The sequence below is a fragment of the Sparus aurata genome, chromosome 4 (assembly GCF_900880675.1).
Source record: "Sparus aurata chromosome 4, fSpaAur1.1, whole genome shotgun sequence".
Taxonomy (NCBI): Eukaryota; Metazoa; Chordata; class Actinopteri; order Spariformes; family Sparidae; genus Sparus; species Sparus aurata.
Genome location: NC_044190.1, coordinates 10622583 through 10640365, shown reverse-complemented (window position 1 = coordinate 10640365; position 17783 = coordinate 10622583). Strand labels below are relative to the sequence as shown.

Below are 17783 nucleotides of genomic sequence, written 5' to 3'. Positions count from 1 at the left end.
ATTTCCCAGAATGTACAGTATGCCACAATAACACCACATTTCAAATCAGCAAAGTCGCTCAGGGACATCGGAGCAACTGCTCTTTTATTCCTTTCGCACAATATTTAATGTGGTTCTTCTAAGCTGACGCAGGAGTCTGGTGGTAGAAACCTCTTGGCAGAATAGGGCTTGATGTGTTTTTGAGAAAAGAGGATTTTGGTTGTTTTTAGCTTCCGACTCAGGTCTGATTAAAGGCGTTAAGTTAAGCCAATGTACAGTGTGTGTTATTGTGTGCAGCGATTCCCTGAATATGGGACAAAGTTCAGGACTGTGACACCTTGTAACCTTTACGTTCATCACAATAACAAGGAGACGCCTTAGAAATTAAGGTCAGCAAAGACAGTTAAACAAAGAGATGAATAAATAAATAAATAAATAAATGTGAAGATATCCAACATTGTATATAACAAAATGCAAGACTATAAAACACATTGAAAAGAAGAAGAAATGTGTTAAGTGATAATTATAATTTTTTTTGTATATAAAATAATTGGAAAGTAGAACTTGTGTCACTGGATGAGAGCAGGAATATTTGTTGTAATTTTCCACTGTGCTGTTGTTCCCACTTCAACTAATGCTGCCTTACTATAATCATTAATACCAAACATTATGCTTTCCAGTTACAGTAATGTTTAGTGACTATCTAACCTACTGAAATATATTTTTAATACGTTTCAGATATGGAAACTTTATTTTTTCCCACTCAGATGTAACTTTCACAGAAGAAACATGAGACAAACTTGTTTAAAAAAAAAAAAAAAAAAAAAGATTGCAAGAGACGCATCCATTTAAATAAAAAGGGAATGAAATGGAAACTGTTGTTTTTTCGAATGAAGCTGATGGTGTAGAACATGTCGCAGGTTTGTTCCCTAATAAATAAACCCAAAGTTATCAAACATTAATGAGACTTTATTTCACACATTCAACAGTTTATTTATTTATTTTTTCTTTTCTTTCCTTTTTATTTATTTTTTAACTTTATGTTAAATATAAGGAGCAGCGCTGATTGTTGGAGCCTGCAGGCGCTTCATGCCGTCAGACTGTTTAACAGACACGACTCCCGTCACAGCCTGCATATTAAAGGCAGCAGTGACAGGAGAAGTGAACCAACACTGCGGATCTTTTCTCAGTCATCGACAGCTTTAAAGAAAAAGTTCTGCTGCGGGAACAAACGTTGTTCAGGCTGCGTTTTTTTCCAGACTTTTTTCGAGTGTGTTTGCGTCGTCGGGGGACAGAAAGACACCGCCGAGATATTTATACGTCCTAGAAATCACAATTGCTTCAGTGGGCTTTACAATCTGTACACCGTCGATCCGAGGAAACATTCCCCGGGAAAAGAAAAAAAGAAAGAAAAGGAAAAATTAATTTCCTACTGTGTTAAAGTTTTGTGTGCAGAAGAAGAACATTTATTTTATTTGTTGATGAGTAACGCAGAGCCGCTTTCTGCTCCCCGTTTGACTTCAGTCCAATAATTCTCCAACCAAAACCTTTTTAGGACTGAAACTAAAATAATTTCTAAATATTAGAATAAAAAATAAAATGTAAAGACACACAGTAAACACAGTGGTGCTGATATTAGATTTTTTGGGGGGAGTTTTGTGAACCTGTCCGGCATCATTATAGACTCTCAGACTCTGATAATTATCGTTTTACAGCGCGTCTGAAGCGGCTTCAGCAGCTGCAGTCAGCAGTTACTTCACATCACAGAGAAAGTCCAGTAATGCAGCCACGTCCCTCCAACACACTGAAGCTCAGCTCACATTGTTGTAATTATGGCTCATTTTTTATTTCACAACTCTGCTGTAAATGCTCCAACTGGAAAAAGGTGAAATAACATTTAAAAACAAAACAAAACAAAACAAAAAAACACGCACAAATATAAATAAACACGTGGCTCCAGTTTGGTCCCTGAATCAATAACACCGAGGCTCGTCTGACGTCGTTCCTGCTTCAACCCTAAGATATTTTACATTTAAAAAATAATAAATAAAACGGATAAATTTCATACGACTTGTTTGCTTTTACCGGAATTCCCCCTTTTTCAATAATTACCCAGAAGCGTCTACACCATGACACCAGGCTCAAATTATCCTACATTATGTTTTAGTGCCTTTCTCAAGTAATATGCACAGAAGTCTGATCTGCTTCGTAAAACATAATACATTTAATCAACCTACAAAAAAATAAAATAAAAAAAAAACACTGAAGAAAAAAATACATGATTTATTTTGAAACCGGATTCTATCACTTTAAAAATGTAAGATGAGAGCTGGAGTGTCTGTAGGTTGGATCCTGGTCATCACTTGATACTAACATAGATGTATATTTAAAGAATGATCTGATTGGCTACAGGCTTCGCTCCCGGAAGCTGATTGGCTGAATCCAACCCAAGCTGTGTAACGACTGCTGCAGCTTCAGCCGGCCACAAACAGCGGAGCCGCTCTCTCATCTCTGACTGACCAACCTGACCAAAACACGGAAGCAGATATAAAATCCATCAGAGCCACAGAGCTGTTGATTCTCCCAGCCTGGCCTGCACTGATTCTCCTCCACTGCTCCATACTCCTTGGCAGTTTTCTTCTTCTCTGGACCTGTACGTGTGTGGGAAAATGCTCCATTGTTTTATGTTGGCCCTTTGGCCCAGAACACCCAGGGGCCGTCGAGCGCCCAGCTTCATCCTCCTCAGGGTAAACTGTTGTGACAGGGCACTCAGGGGCCCCTCATTAGCTCTCTGTCCACTAAGAAGCAAAGAAGCTGCTTTAATCCTCTCTGTCCTCCTCAATCTGGCAACACAGACACGATTATAATTCCATTTTCATTCGGCTCTCTTGTCTTGTGCAGAGTTAACCCACCTTTATGAATTCATATAATCCTTGATAGTAAAAAATAAACACGTTTGTTAGCAGATGTTAAGTTTGTGTTAAGCAGTAATATTAAGTATTAGTTAAATTGGTTTAATTTAGGAGGAAACAGACATTTATGGCACTCTCTAACTGGGTTATTATCCATATTTGCATAACACGTTCATTTTTGAGTGTTGTGATTCTTCTTGAACTGTTTTTGAATATTGATCAATATGCAAACAAATGAATTTGGTCCAATAATTGTGAGAAAAAAAACACAAAATCCAAGACCTGCATCCGCTTTATAATAAATAAAATAAAATAACATCAGGGTGGTCAGCGGTGTGTGCTCTTTTTATCAGTGATTTAAATGTGTTTCAGTTGTTTAACTTCCTGATCGAGCCCAGTGTGGCAGAACTGCAGGAGCAAAGTTACACGTGTTCCTGCTGCAGGTCTCCAAAAAAAGCCAAGTTTGGGTAAATCTTGACAGACAGATAACGTCTGTCTACAGGAAGCAATTAGTTTGATTAAAATGTCTGATTGGTGACAATATCAGAGTCCAGCAGGCTCCAGAGCAGCACACAGCTCTGCTCGCTCCTCGTTTTCTTACTCGCGTAACTAATGTGCTCACACACACACACACACACACACACACGTATATAAACACACACTTTTTCCTCTTTTCCTCGGGAGTCATAAACAACATGGATTTGAAATGGCAAAATAAACCAAATACACTTTATTTATAAATCTTGAGTTATAATTTAATACGGTACCAATATGTTAACCAATATGCTTTCACAGTACATCAGAGTGGTTGTCAAAAAAGAAGTAAACACAAATACACACTCGTACACACACACATACACCCAAACAGACGCATGCACGCGCGCACACACACACACACACACACACACACACACACACACACACACACTTTCAGTTCAGCAATACCCTGCAGTGGTCTATTGTGCCATTAAGCGGCCTGGGCTCATAAATGCATCAATTCTAATGAAATAGATTTGTGACTTGACCTGGGAGGTTGTGTACAGCTCATTTGTCCCATTAAGAATCTGTAGTTAGAGTATACATCAGGCCCAGTGCTCCTAAAATCTCTCTGAGACGGCCAGTAATAAAGACCTGGTAACAAACATTGATCAGCAGTGTTTTGGTAATGCATTAATCCGGTAAAGTAATGTCATTACTTTTCCCTGTAACAATACCAGTGAAAAGATTTTGACCGCTCTACATATAAAAAATATCAGGGTCACGTACAGCTACCTCACATTCAGCCTTCTCCTCAACCTTTAACCTGTTCATCATCTCTGTTTAGATGAGAAATAACATTAAAATGTAATTTCTTAGCGGCAAAATTCACAAATTTAAAGAGAAATGGACCTGATGCTCTGATCGTTCAAAAAAAAAAATAATTCTTTGAAAATGTTGTTTTCAGGTGGCAAAAAGAGCAGAAATGAGACGTTACAGCAACGGGAAATAATGAGTCTGCCAGGAAGTATTCCTAGGAATATTTGTAAGAAAGTAATGATATTACCTATGAAGAGAGTAATGCATTACTTGGCCAAACCGAACCCTGATCACCAGAAGTGCATTTTCCAAACATGTTTTTTTTGTGCTCTTTTTCTTCTCATTCGCTGTAAGTTGATAATGCAAATAGAATAAGAATCGAAAGTCAGTAAAACAGAGCATTAATCTCGCCATTCTGTCTGTACACAATTGAGCAAATAGGTTAAAGTCAGATGAAGTCGGGACTCAAACACCTGTGTTAAATCTTTCTGAAATGTTCCTTTAGTCCAAAGTGCCATGTCTGGAAGGTAAGAAACAAAAAACGAAAAACAAATAAAAAATAAAACAGGTTGACACAAGACAATCCCTGCAGTTTTTTTTTTTCCACTGGCTGGGGCAAAAATACGAAAACATTTAAAAAAGGAGCCAGAACATAATTTACAAGCACGATAAATATACACACAGGGTCCAATAAATATTGTTTGTTATCCCAAAAACCATAGACGGTGAGCGGTCACCACGCGGCTAACAAACGTCCATCAGAACCAGTCATTTCATCCAATGAAATACAGTTTGTCTTTAAACAAGTCAAAAATTCTGCCAGCACCGTTGAATCATTAAATGTCAGACAAATGGTTTGTTTCTATCAGGGACGCAGTGCAGAATACTGCTCTCAACAAAATGGCGGTTGGTTTAAGAATAATTGTAAAATGAGATAAAATTTGACATTGGATATTCTTGTAATCATCTCATTCCACTGGCAGTTTTCCCTTGTTCCAAAGCAACAGAGATTTTACACTGTTCTGAAATGACTTGATTCGACTGTGGGACCTTTTCCTGACCTTAGCAGCACCACTGTAGCTTCTCCCTCTACTGAATAGGCATGTAGGGCCAGTTGAAGCTGCTGCCGGACAGCAGCATGTCCCTGATCAGAGTTTCTATGGGGGTTTTCCCCACGAGCCGGACGAAGAAAAGCTGCTCTATGACAGAAGAAGAGACGGTGCGGAGGGAAGGCAAGCGCAGCAGCAGCTTCCCAAACCTGTTGGGCTGGTTGGGGTACTGGCTCCTCACGTACTCCTCCAACGCACACTGGGACTTCTCCTGCAGACCCTCCACGTGGGCCACGTCCGACAGACCACAAGCATCTACAGGAGAGGGAACACGACAGGAGGCGTGGGTTTCACCAGGAAATCAACAAAACAAGGAATAGTTTAATACTGTGATTACACACAGCAGCATGTGGAAACAACACAAATCAGAGGTTGATTTTATGTTATAGGTGAGAAACCAGCAGAGACAAAACGATGATATATATTTAGACAAAAAACAATGTAGCATCCACCTTACAGATATTCATCCAGTATTTCTATTTTTTTGCAATACTCCCATTCCTTCTATACACTGCTTTTGCTTGTTTGCAGCATGCAGAACCATTGACTTGCATACAGTCTGTTTTGGTGTTGGCTATTAGTGATTGTAGCATATACACACATCTACACCACCCACATATGTAGTTAAGTCCTCACCGTTATTTATTCTTTACCATTCTTAACTCGTTTGTTTCTGACGTCCTCGTTCCTAGCTGTATTTATACTTTTGTGTAAATACATTTAGAGTGATGTTAAACCGGGGTCAGGTTACTCTTTAACAGTTCTGCTCTTTAAAGTAAAGACGGCATTAAAGGAACGGGCAGGAGGACTTGAATTATGTTGTAATAAGCAGATCAGGAAAAGTCTGGGTGAGATAGTAACAGAAAATGAAAGCAGGTGCATGTAACACAACGTTTAACAAAATATAAAATGATCAGTCAGAAATGGTCAGATAGAATTGTACAGTGCAAAGTGAAGTTAAATCCCTAAATGTGCTCAAAGGATTGTGCATGAAAAACTCCATCACCACAGTCGCCTGTCATAAAATCTCATCAATCTCACTGCTTTAAGGATCAAAGATGGAGCCAGTGTGGCCACAGCTTTATTGTGAAGGAGCTTTACATACTGTATGTGTAGGCTGGCCCCACACAGCAGAGCTCTGTGTTTGCACTGTAGCGCTGCAGGCTGGATGAGAGCCGGGGTTAAAGAACGGTCTCTGTGTCCCAGTTTAAGGACACGTGCTCACGTGCTCATAGGAACCAAAATAGACCTACATAGGAGACCATTTTTCATTTTTCACTCTGCTGCCACTCATTCTTTTGATCCTGTGCACGATCCAGCCATCAGATGTCATTCAGACTGTAACTGACAGGCTCTGAGATAAAGTGTGCAGAGCGGACCGACAGCATCCCTCCTCTCAGTGAAGGTGTTTGAAGAGAGGAAAGCCACATTCAATGGCAATTTGAAGACATAAGAAAAATAAATACATCAATCTGCATTTCTTACTTTCTATAATTTATATTTAGAGAAACAGCATAAATCACATTAAGAAATACATAAATTCCCCCTGTTTAATTATTCAAATCAATAATTTAATAATAAATACATGTTACATTCAAAGCCTATAAATTAACTTAAAGACGTAAATATTTAAATACATTAAAAACATATTTTTTTCAGTTAAGTGCTGTCTATTTCGGGCTTAAAATACATAAAATAATAATTATAACAAAGTGGTCAATAAGATAAAACAGCCTGCTTGTTAAGTTCTTTGTTTTTTATTTGTTTGCTCTGTGATTTTCAGCTCCTCTGTGATTCCTGCAAAGTGTTTTATATTTTAGGGGCTTCAGGGATTTAATGCAGTTTGTAAAACCACAAAAAGTCACTTACAGCCTTTAAAATGTTGCAATAATAATGAATTCCATAATACTGATAACTCAGCTGTGCTCCTGTAGAGCTGAGGAGCTGCAGGAGGTCATAGAAGTTCATTTTAGGTCAGCAGAGGAATTATATAAGCCACTTTCCTCTCTCTTTTTTTTCTTTCTTTTTTTTTTATGTCTGCGCACATTTTTGTTCACATTGAAATTCACAGAAAATATAAATAATTCGCATCCGATTCGTTTCTTGCCTCTTCCGTATTTTTTTTCCTAATTTTTTATTTTTATTTTTTTGGTTAAAGTAAAATGGGGAGAACATGAATGAACACTATCGCGAGTTCTCCCTTACGTATTGATTTTTAAAGTATTTTTTAGGAGCACGCATTTGACGAGAATGCACATTTAAATACTTTTTGAAACAAGAAAATATTTTTCGAATACGACAAATATTTGCGAAAGCATTTTTAGAGGTTTTAATCACCTCATTAATTCACACTTTACCGAGCTTCATCGTTATTAACAAAATATTAGTTTTCTGAGTAATAAAAATATATTTCGGTTTGATTTTCGGTCGTTTCCATTAAGTATTATATTATTTTAAAATGTGAATGTTCTGGGTGTATTTCTGTTTTTATTTTCCACACTGCAGTTAGCAGGTCTGTGGTGTTTTCTTTCCATTATTTAGTTGGTTTTCTCCATCACACCACTGTCCACACCTTTAACAGCTCTCTGCCTGCAGGCTGCCTCCATGTGCGGCTGACAGGGCGACAGTTTACCTGTGGTGAACAGCACGATGGCCTTGATGCAGCTGTACTCCGCTGAGTCCACGTGCAGCACCTTCAGCTTCTCCACCTGCTCCTGGAAGACCCGGATGTGGTCCATGAAGGCCACCACCCGGTCCGCCGACATCGGGGACGCGTGGAGGCCGGCGGCGGCCAGCAGCGGGGCGACGTGGACGGGCATGGAGCACTGCGCGGCGTTCAGGACGAACAGTTCGCTCCAGGTGAGGCGGAGCAGCGCCACCTGGTCCGTCACCTGCAGGTCCGGGAAGAAGGGGATGTTGCGGGCCCACTCCACGGCGCTGAAGAGCATCCGGGCCGCCAGCTCACAGATGTTCTCGATGCCCATGATGTTGTTGTTCTGCAGGCACTGGGAGCCGAACCTGGAGGTCGGGTAGGGTTCGGCCCGCAGCAGCAGCGAGATGTATCCCGACAGGTAGGAATGACACTGAAGAGGGTCCCCGTTCGTCAGGGCGAACTGGCCGTGATAAGACTGCGTCGGAAGCCTGCCTCTCTGGACCGCTGCAAGGGAGAACAGCACATGTCAGCCGGCGACAGCACAGTGACATGTGGAGAGAAACTGCAACATGGAGGAGACGGACGTGTTTTTAATGCAGAGGTGAATTAAAACAACTCCACAGCTCACCCACACATGCCCGTGTTTAAACCTCTGAGCTCATGTGTGCGGCCGGGCAGCCCGGTGGACCGGCTCTGCAGACATGGACACGAATAACTGTTTTCGACAGCTCCTGGAAAGAAACGTCTCATTCCATCTATTCCTAGTCCACGACCTGCAGATAATGGCGTGCGAGATTTTTTTATTTTTTTTTTCCATCTTGGCCGTGTCTCTCTGAAGGACCTTATTTTATATATTTATTATTTAAAATCAAGGCCATCCCCGAGGTCTTTGTGCGCCGAACTCACGTCCTCTGCTGCGAGCCACGTTCTCTAACGTGACCCGTGAAGCCTTCGAGGCCTGTGGGGATTTTTAACCTCCTTATTTTTTTTATTTTTAACTGAAGGATTCCGTCCACAACTTTATTTACACTGGAGCTCTTCGTATCGCTCTCAAGTGTCACTGAGTTCGTTTGACTGTGAGTCACAGCAGGCTACAGAGGGCTAAGTTGGGCCTGTACGAGCGGCATGCATTATGAATACACACACACACACACACACACACACACACACAGAGTCAACAACACGAAACACTCAGAACGCGACGCGCTTGTAAGGTACAGCTGAAACGAAAACACATCGAAATTAATCCGAAATGTCGCAAAAATAAATAAATAACTGAATAATAAAAATAGAGTGGAGCTGGAGCGCGTGACACTGAAGGCAGCTCCGGGCGGTGTCGGTCACACAATGGCCGTGCAGACGGACACACGGCGGCCGGAGCTCCATCACAAACATGCTACTGGATGCTAGCCGGAGCTCTCAGTAATCTCTGTAGGCTGCACAGTATGGGTGGACTGTGTAGGCAGCAGCAGCCTCGCCGACACTTATGAATAGAATATGAACATGCGGAGAAAATATCTCAGAACAACATCACCGGCCAGACAAAGAGAAACACAGCCGGCCGTGTCCACAAACAACAATAAACGCCATCTATACAAAGCATGCACACAATGTGTAAGCTAGCAGTGTGTGGGACTGAGGAGACCATGTCGCTGAACGCAGAGCACAGTGTGAAACTGAACAATGTCCTCCTCAAACCATGTGGTGCACCACAATATGACGGGATAATACCGATATCAACGACAGGAGGATGCCAGCGCGTACCTTCCCTCCTCATGCCGACTTTGAGGCATTTCTTGAGGCGACAGTACTGGCACTGGTTGCGGTGGTGCTGGTCCACCGGACAGTTCCTGTTGGCCCGGCAGGTGTAGGTCAGGTTCCTCCTGACGCTGCGTTTAAAGAAGCTCTTACATCCCTCACATGTGAACTGTCCGTAGTGCTTCCCGCTGGATTTATCCCCGCAAACGATGCACTCGATCTGCTGGCTCTGGTGTTTGTCCATGGACGAGGAAGAGGAGGAGGAAGAGGTGGTGTTGTTGTTATTGTTGGCGGCCGTGGTGGCAGTGGTGGTGCTGGATGGATTGGGCGGCGGTGCGCCCTGAGGTGCTGCTGCCGCCGGGGGTATTTCCAGAGAGGGTGCCGGGTTCATGTGTCCCGTCAGCTCTCCGGGCAGAGACAGAGGTGCGACCTGGGACACCGGGGAGGAGAGCGTCCCCTGAGCGTCCCCGACCCCCTCGGTGTTTCTCCACGCCACCATAGCCATCTCGACCGTCTCCAAAAACTTTGCGCGCCCAACTTTCCTCTTTTTTTTTACGCGATAATTAACGCACACGAATTGTCTGCATGAAACACGGACAGAAATTCAGGGCAACTGCGGCATGTTTTTACAAAATTAAATAGAAGTTAACGCCTTAAAAAAAACGAACAGCGCTCACAAAATATCGGTGATATAATTGCAACGCGCGACTTCACAAGTAAATAACGGGCAGTCACCCAGAAACAGCCTCTGCGCGGTGGAAATCCAAAAAGAAAGCTTCATTCAGAGCGAGATAAAGCACTGTAACATCCACAGTGACACACAGCAAGATCCACGGAGGGAAGCAAACGTTATTCCAAAAATCCAAAACAAAATTCAATCTGCTCCTTTCTGTCTTGTGTGTCCAGCTTTAAGCGCAGCGCCGTGCGAGGAGATCCTTCATCAGAGATGGAGTCGCCAGACCAGGCTTTCCAGACGCTCCCTGCTCTCCCGATCAGTCAGAAGTTACATTAAAAAGACAACGGAGGGGAGAGAGAGAGAGGAGAGAGAGGGAGCGAGGGGGAGAGAGAGATGGATGATGATTTTGATGATGCTTCGGGCCGGGACGGCGGAGGAGAATGGTGCGTCCACACGTCACGGGCTGTGACTCGGTGACGTTCGTGTTTGGGGCGGGGCTAACGCGAGGAGAAGCTGGTCTGGGAGCAGCAGCATGGGGCTCCAGTCGGGTTTGTGTTGATGCACACTGCTGAGTGTGGTGTGAGTCCTTTCCTCCTCCTTCTCCCGATCCTTACTAGGTTTCTACTCTCTCTCCCTGTGTGTGTGTGTGTGTGTGTGTGTGTGTGTGTGTGTGTGTGTGTTGCCCTCTTGACTTTAATGTTTGCACTATCCTGTCAGACCCTTGTCTCTGTCTTCTGCTCTGAGAAATAAGGAGAGTATAAACTTGAGCTCACACTTGATTGGTCGCTGAGGAGGAGAGCACCAGACGCAGCAGATCCTCACTGCAGTAATTTGATGCCACCTAGTGTCATCAGTAAATTACACAGAGACTTACCTATCACTGGAGGATGCATTTGATTTACATGGCTTCAAGAGATCCATCTGCCACGTTTCTAATGTGTTGTCTTCAACATGCATGTTACTGAAAGTGTCCACTGGGCATGTACAGACTGCAGCATCACCGCCCCGCCCATCTCCACAGCAGCATTTCAACCCTGTAATTTGATTTGTGTAATTCGACTTTTCTCATCCTCATTTTGGTTTGTTTTTTTAACATTATTTTTATGTGATAATAATTTTCCATATTTTTCTTTTTTAGAAACTTGCATAAAAAAACAGACCAAACGTGAAGTCCCTCACAGTGACCTGTCAGTCAAGAGGGGAGTAATAATATAATATATGTTTCTTTCATTTTTTTAATTCAGAAGATGCGAGCTGAATGTGGCCCACTTTTTTATTTGAATGTAAAAGATCATACATTTAACAATTTAAAAATTACTTAGCAATTAAATATATTACTTTGATTTCTCTTGATTTTTTTTACATTAACTTAATTACAATCTTACCAAAAAGGAAAACGTTTATTTGTGCTGCCCCACTTTAGATAAAAATGTCCCTTCTCTTTGCTTTAATTGAAGGTTTTAATAATAACCACATAAACTTAATCCACATGTCAAAGACAAAAAAATAATCAGTGTTTTTCATAGGCATGTGTCATGAATAAATATTTAAAGATAAATTCTTAGAACCAAAATGTTCTGTCACAGAGTTAATGTTCACTCAGAGTGGACTGATTCAGCACACACACTTCATACAGTTTAAGATTTAATATGTGTGTATCTGTCCTAAAAGTTGTACAACTAATATCATATAATATGTTGTTTTATAATATAGATGCATTTAAACCATCATGCATTAAACCCAATGCCAGATTGCACAGAGAAATAATCTCCCTTTTGCACTTATAAGGTCATATATGTACACACACCGCAGCACAGCACAGAAACATTATTGAAGGGTGGGAAAAGACAAAGATTAAATACATTGGATATCGATTACAATTTATTTATGGAGAGAGTGACTCACAAAATAAAGCTACAAGAAAAAACTACACCATAAATTTGTTTTTTTGTTCTATTTTCTGCAAACACACAGATGATCACATCACAGAGTAACTGATCATTGCTTTTAAGGGGCACGTATACTTGTTTGTACATACGTACACATACACAGTCTGAGTTTGAGAGTAAATGTATAGATATGGACGGATGCATGTGTTTATGTAAGTGGTATATTTGGATATATGTGAATGTATATTTATGGATGTATGTGTATACATGTATATATAGGTATAGATTTGTGTGTATGGACATGAATAGATAAAGATTATTGAGATAAGTAAATGTCATGTTTAAAAGTCTGTAGAGTGTGTGACCTACTAGAACTTATGAGTTATAACTCTCTTCTTTTAGTTCGTCTGCATCTATCCAACCTTTATTTTGCTTTTCTTTCTATATTGTAGGTTTGTCTGCTTTTTCTTATTTTTCTGTCTTTGTTTTGTTTAGAATATTGACTGAAGACTCTTCAGTACAGAACATTTTTCATTAAAAAACACAAGGTCATAAGTACAAAGTTGTCCATCTCCACATAATGTGCTGCTTTCCCTCCTTTCTGCACACGTGTCAGCTATACTTCCTGTCTGTTTTTTGTATTCAAAGAGTAAATTATATCAATGTGCATGAGGGCTCTTTGTAGCAAGTCATAGCCATTTGAAATGTCTGCACGGCCTTTCACCGTTGACTCACGCTCCACGAGTCCTGAGGATGAGTGCGCCGTCACGTTCTTCCAGACGGCCAGCTTTGCAGTCATTCAGTGACTGCTCACACACAAAACAAGCTCTGCTCTGCCTGCTATCAAAGCACACGGCAGAAGTCCAAGACCAATCAACAGTGGAAGGTCAAGGCTAAAGTGTTTACTACACTGGACGAGGATGATGCATTCCTTCACAGTTTAATGCTCTGAGCTCCCCCCTCCCTGCTCTATCTAGTGGCAAGCCCAGTTAACATTAATCACAGATTTGGGAGTTTAAAGATGATAAATCCTCGCTGTTTTTGGTGATCTGGTGCCCTTTAAGACTTATCACACATGGAGCTGAAAGCGAGCTAATTGGAGACAAAGTAGTGGAGAGTGTGGCCAGGAGAGACCTGCTGTGTGTGCAGGACCACCTGGGTGTGTGAGGTTGTTTACAGCGCAGTGGGAGGCAGCGCTGACTTGCTGCTCAGAGACCTGCAGCAGTTTCTTTTTGGCTTCAAGGTGGCTAGGTAAACATATATCGTTGAATTATAGGAGCTCCCCTCTAAGCTCTTAACCCACTTTAACCACCATATGGTTATCTGGTTATCTGTAATCCAGCAAGTGGTAATATTAGGACATATACAGTAGAAGTGCAGCAGGTCCTCTCTAGGTGAGAGAGATAACCTCTGTGCTCAAGGAAACACACAAACGGGACGGTTGAAAAGCCACACAGTGACGCTGCTGATGACTGTCAATACTCCAGTAAATATATATTTTAGAGCAAAAGTATTGTTCAGTGTTTATAGAATTGTGTGCACTACGGTCTTCTAGGAAACTGCAGTAGTATTCCAGGCATTCAGAGTAAATGGATGTAATCTTATTATGCTAATGAGATTAATGGTCATGATCTAAAAGTATACCGCAGCCTCTCTCAAGTCTCCCAGCAGATATCTCCAGTAGTGTTTTGGCAGAGCGTCTGTGAGCCTGCAGATCCAGGAATGTCACCAGCCAAAACCCGTAAAGGAAACACACGCTTGTGTGGGAAAATTAAACATCAGTATATGGTATACAAACCAAACTCAACAGATCTAAGGCCAAGGTGAAATGCAGCCTGCAAGAGAGTGAGTGGGAGAGAAAGAACAGCTGATCTTCAGTGCATTCTGGGAGAGCAGCCAGGTGCAGCCAGTTGCAGTGTCACATGATTTGTCTTGCAGGAGCTAAATGTCAGACAGACACACACGCACACAACCTATGGCTCACCCCCCTCAAAAAGAAACCAAAGAACCCACAGGGTCATAATAATAACTGTCTATTTAAAGTGACGATAACGCAGCACAGTTAAATTGTAACATAAACAGTCGCCTGTCGTCTTCTTCATCTGTAAAGTCTTCGGTATCGACACGACAGGAAGTTCAGGGCAGAGTTATGTTTTATCATGCTTTCATTATGTCTGATTGACTAATTATTATCACATCCAAAATAAACACCAGAGATAATAAATGTGTGACATTAAAATGTGAGAATCGACCTAACAATATAAACTAAAATCTTCTGAATAATTATTTCCAGTTAACGTTTCCTCAAACTACTGATTCGTCAAAGGCTATGCACCACATTGTCATTTCAAAAGATTTGTCACATGACAATCACATTACATGTTTTAGACATGACATTCATATCAGGAGGTCGAGGGGTTGGTGGTGGAGTTACAGGCGAGAAGGCTGCCAAGCCAAGACTGCGTTTCTAAATCACTGGACAACACCACTGGATATTCATGTTGAGACAATTTGTGGTACTGAAAAAATGAACTAAAGCGGGGATTACTACCAGGACTACAGTTTTAAAATATAGAATGATATACAAGTCAGTAACAATTCAACACTTCACAAGTCTCAAACAACGTCACTCTTGAGTAAAACCAGATAGACAGATAGACAGATAGATAGATAGATAGATAGATAGATAGATAGATAGATAGATAGATAGATAGATGATAGATAGATAGATAGATAGATAGATAGATAGATAGATAGATAGATAGATAGTATTTATTTGCATATGTTTGTTATTGAGGTAATTCAAATGTGAAAGTGATCAAGTTGCTTCACTTGAATATTGAATTTTGTGATACTTGGATTATGTTACCTGCTACATTTTTAACAGGTAATTAGTGACTATATTAAATATGTTTTCAAAGTAACCTGACCAAGCTTGGTTTTAACATATCTCTGGTTCAGCAGAAATTTACTTTGCCAACATATATATTGCATAACGTTACCTCAGTGCAACAGTGTAAACTTTCCTGCCCCAACAGCTTCAACAAAACGAACTGGACAATGAGGAAGATACATTTGGCGTTTGAATGCATTCCTGAAGAAGATGCAGTCATGTGGAAACACGTGTGTATGTTGACTTTGGCAATACTGCTGCAATAAAGATCAGGTGCACTGAGAGTACAGTGACATTAAACAGTTACTTGTGACTAAAATGTAATTTAAAATGAAGAATTACAATAATCTGTGTTTCTGTTGTCTTTTGTTTTTTAAAAATCATCACCAGACAGTCAACAGAGCACGTAGATTATCGCTCGCTGTTGGCCTTGGCGACCATTGGCACAAAGCTGGAACCTCTTAGGCTGCTTAGCAGGGTCAAATCGTGGGCAGAGAGCAGCAATAACTTGTCCGTTAGATTAGTGCACCTTAGCCACAGCTTCACCTGTGACCGCTGCACTGCCTTTCACCTTTCATTAAACCCAGACCGCTGACCTCTGACTCCTTCAGGGCTGCTGCAGCCTTCACCATGAGGAAAATTTCATGCATGAGAGACACATTGTGCTACATGTCAGTGTGCAATGATAACGCACCACCAGCGGTCTTCCCAGTTGTGAGGGGAGGCATCCTGGCAACGTGCAGGGATCCTCATTAGGACTTGTACCAAGCCCTACTTAACCTTTGACCTCCCTCAGACGAAAACTCATTATCTGGCCAAGATTAACCCACATAGCTGCGTAAATGATCAAAATGCATACAACTGAACTTTGAATTAGGACACAATCTTTACAGTCAAATAAGCCTGATCTTCTGACCGACTGTTGCTGCCCTCTGATACACCATCAGCACTTCACACTTGTGACACTTTAACTGCACATTGTTCTGTAGTTCATGATTATAATAATTGCCATTTCAATCTGGGGAAGTGTGTTGATTGCATTTATAAATACTAAGAGGACAAAACTGCTTATCTAATCTCACAAAAATCTATATTTGTTCCCTTTTAATGACATAAACAGCATTAAATGGGCTCTATGAAACTCCTGTGTTGTTCTGGAAGCCACTCATGTGTTTATGTTAGCGGACTGCATTTCTAAACTAACGGTGGCTACTGTCGCTCTCTTTTAACACAGCGGAGAGGAGCAATGAGACAAAGCATTCGTGCATAAAGTCACACTCTTTAGACTGTCACAGAGAATTGGACTTGCATCCTTTATGAAGAAATCCACACTTAAACAAATTATCCACGTGCTTGTACAGGCAACCAAGAGAGACCGAGAAGGTCTTATTGTTCACATCAAGCTATAATTTGCTCACATATGGCCAATACAAGAACAGGATAATCCGTGTAAATTGCCACAAATAGTCAGAGAGGGAGAAGGGCCTCCGTGTGTCTCTTTTCATCGTCTCTTTTTCCCCTTTAAATAGATGTTTAAGGGCATTTACTAAACTCTGAAATAATACATAAAAAGTACCTTTTAGTCAAAAAACTAAATTGAAAATAAAATAAAAAAACAACGATAACTAAAAAAAAGTGTATTAACTTATTGCTGCAAACTTAACTTTCTGACTCTTTCCTGTTATTTTTGATGGCATAAACTTTACCTGGAATCATGTGACTGTAGAAACTGAATGTCATGCAATCAGTGCAGGTTCATATCCTCATTCACATTACCTGTCCCACTCCTAGGTTACACCTGACACCTATAGTTACTGCATCTGTAGTCACGCCACAGCATGGTCTGGGGGTGTAATTATCAGACGCACAGACTTTACTGATGATCATAGAAATATTACAGGAACACTACATCCTGCCGCGTGTCTCTCCGATCCTCCCAGTCTGATATTTGTTACCCTGCTCATGAAGGTGTGTTTAGAGGCTACCCAGAGCTTCACTTTGTTTTGTCAACATATGTGATTAGGTAATGTGATTAGTTAATCCTGAGGTTAGAGTCGATAACTATGGCAAGGGAAAACACATTTATAATGATGCATCAAAATTAATTTAATCTCATTTCCTAGTTTGTTACAAACTACTTTTTTAGTATTTTTTGTTTAATAATCCTTTTAATTGGGACAAAAGTGGTAATTTCAAAAAGGTGGGGGCACGTCCTGGGTGTAAACGACACTGATGTAGGTGACAATAAAGAATAGAATTGAGCATCTATTGTAGTTTAGTCAGAAAAAGGCACAATTACCAATCCGTCTGCCTGTTCTGCAGCACAGACAGCAGCATGGATTTATCGATGCACAGCACAGTTAGGCCACTGACATTCAGAGCCATGGTCGTGCCACAGATTTTATACTCACACAAACATCATTCAGATGAAGGATCAATGAGTCAGGCAGATTAAACTGACATATCCAGTTGAACAACCCCTCTGCCCCTGCACTCTCTCTGCTAATAGGGAAGATTAAAGAGGGAGATGAATTTTGGTCATTTTGGGTCGCCTCTCATATCGCCTTCTGATGATTATAGATGTTTTGCATTACTTTTACAATGATCATATCAACTAA

General features: G+C 41.1%; 1 protein-coding gene across 2 annotated transcripts; it reads right to left on the bottom strand.

The window, feature by feature from the left end:
- Positions 1 to 3591: 3591 nt before the first annotated feature.
- Positions 3592 to 10891, bottom strand: LOC115580831 (COUP transcription factor 2-like). 2 transcript variants are annotated; one of them, XM_030415516.1, is made up of 3 exons: positions 9681 to 10891; positions 7929 to 8453; positions 3592 to 5551 (listed from the first exon to the last, which is right to left on the bottom strand). In XM_030415516.1, the coding sequence occupies exons 1-3, from the start codon at positions 10210 to 10212 to the stop codon at positions 5277 to 5279; spliced, it is 1332 nt and encodes a 443-aa protein (XP_030271376.1). In that variant the 5' UTR covers positions 10213 to 10891; the 3' UTR covers positions 3592 to 5276. The 2 variants fall into 2 exon arrangements, with proteins under 2 accessions (XP_030271376.1, XP_030271377.1); XM_030415517.1 differs by having other exon boundaries at positions 9714 to 10881.
- Between the last annotated feature and the right edge of the window lie 6892 nt (positions 10892 to 17783).